The sequence below is a fragment of the Austrofundulus limnaeus genome, unplaced genomic scaffold (assembly GCF_001266775.1).
Source record: "Austrofundulus limnaeus strain Quisiro unplaced genomic scaffold, Austrofundulus_limnaeus-1.0 Scaffold686, whole genome shotgun sequence".
Lineage (NCBI taxonomy): Eukaryota > Metazoa > Chordata > Actinopteri > Cyprinodontiformes > Rivulidae > Austrofundulus > Austrofundulus limnaeus.
The window spans coordinates 259,741-261,352 of NW_013953088.1; the positions used below are offsets into that span (position 1 = coordinate 259,741).

The 1,612-nt window shown below is 40.8% G+C and overlaps 1 protein-coding gene across 1 annotated transcript in view; it reads right to left on the reverse strand.

Moving 5' to 3' along the window:
* Window positions 1–199: 199 nt before the first annotated feature.
* Window positions 200–1,612, reverse strand: part of rdh12 (retinol dehydrogenase 12) — a gene marked incomplete in the record, with an annotated part of 20,183 nt that continues 18,770 nt past the window's right edge. Inside the window, 1 exon segment of the mRNA XM_014027809.1 lies at window positions 200–1,387. Within this exon segment, the coding sequence (XP_013883263.1) occupies window positions 1,285–1,387 (103 nt within the window).

Sequence of the window (1,612 nt, forward strand, 5' to 3'; positions counted from 1 at the left end):
CAGAAGCTGAAAAGTTTGGGAACCACTGGTCTAGAGTTCTTTAACCAGTCACACTTCCTCAGTCCAGATAAACAAACTGGTTTTATTAAAGCAAACTAAACTGGACCAGTGTAAAAACTGCTGCAGACAAAAGACTGAAACATTTTGGGAGGTGTTGTTTTCTTACACCTCCTTATGAACTTATAATATACTGTATATATATTTTAAACAGAATCCAAACATTGAAACGAGCACACTTGTAAAGATGTTTCTGTTTATGAAATGTAAACATTCAACTCTTCACATTATAGATTTGTTCAGTAAAGGTGAGTTTAACACAGATGTTCAGTAAAGGTGAGTTTAACACAGACCTGACCTGCAGCTGGAGGTCCTGAGAGGAAACAGGAGTTAAATGTTTCCTTCAGAAACTGAGGATTGAACCGACAAACAGGTTAAAAACCCTCTGAAGTGATGAGTCTGCTTCCAGTTCCAAACAGAAGACAAACATCATCTTCATGTTCTAACTGTGACATGTTCTCCAARACCTGACTTCATCTTTTCCTTTCAGGAAATGCTGACAAAACGTCTTTTAAAAAAAGTTAATTGGAGAGAAAAACCAACCAATCCRGTCAGTAAACAGGCTGTTTTTACCCTGCATTAGTTCAGTTTTTGCTCTGGATTTATTCACATTGTGTCACAAAAATAATCATTAAAMTCTTTATTGATATGATGCTTCTGCTGTGAGGAGCACCAGTTTATCCTCAGAATTATTTAATCATTTCACACAAACCAAGAACGTCACATAGTTTTATTATTTACATAATAAACCTGACAGCTCAGCACAGACGTCCTGTTTCAGAGAGCAGCTGAACAAACCCTGGGTATGTACCCAGAGTTAACCTCTGTCATCCTCAGGAGGTTTGGGTTCAGAACAGCTGAATAAKTCAATCCTGACTTAAGTTACCCTGAGTTCAGTTGGAGCAGGAGTAAAAAAGAAGCCCTCATCAGTGGAAGTCAGATAACAATAAGACCGTGCCACTGGAACTAGAAATATTAAAGATGGAGAACCCCACATTTATTAAAGAACAGTAACAACCAAACTCAGGCTTTGTTCAAGTAATCCTGCTACAGAGCAGGGCTGGGTAAGTTAACTCAGGATAATTCTATGTTTCTGAAACCAAAGACCCAGGATGTGCACAGAGTTCCCCCAGGACTTACTCAGGATTTTCACTGCTTCCTGAAACACAGCTAAGATGTTCCCACTGGTGCAGAAAGTCCAGAYGCTCCACCAGGACAGAGGTCGAGTCAGTTCCAGTCGATGCCCAGAAGCTGGCAGCTGACGTCCCACAGCCTCCTCGCCGTCGCCTCACTTCTGCCCTGAGGGGCAACGAAGGCCGGAGAGCAGTCACTGCAAACAGAGACCAGCTGATGATGGAGTCACTCCTCACCAGGAGAGAAGAGAAGAACATTCCTGCTAACGGTTCAACGGTGCTATCCTACAGGTTTTATTTGTCTCTGCTCCTCAACACATGCTTTAATAGACAGTAAAATAACTTTTTTTGTCAATTAATGTTAAAAAAAACTGTGTGCATGTATTTTTCCTCACCCAGGAGACATTTCAATAAAACAAATC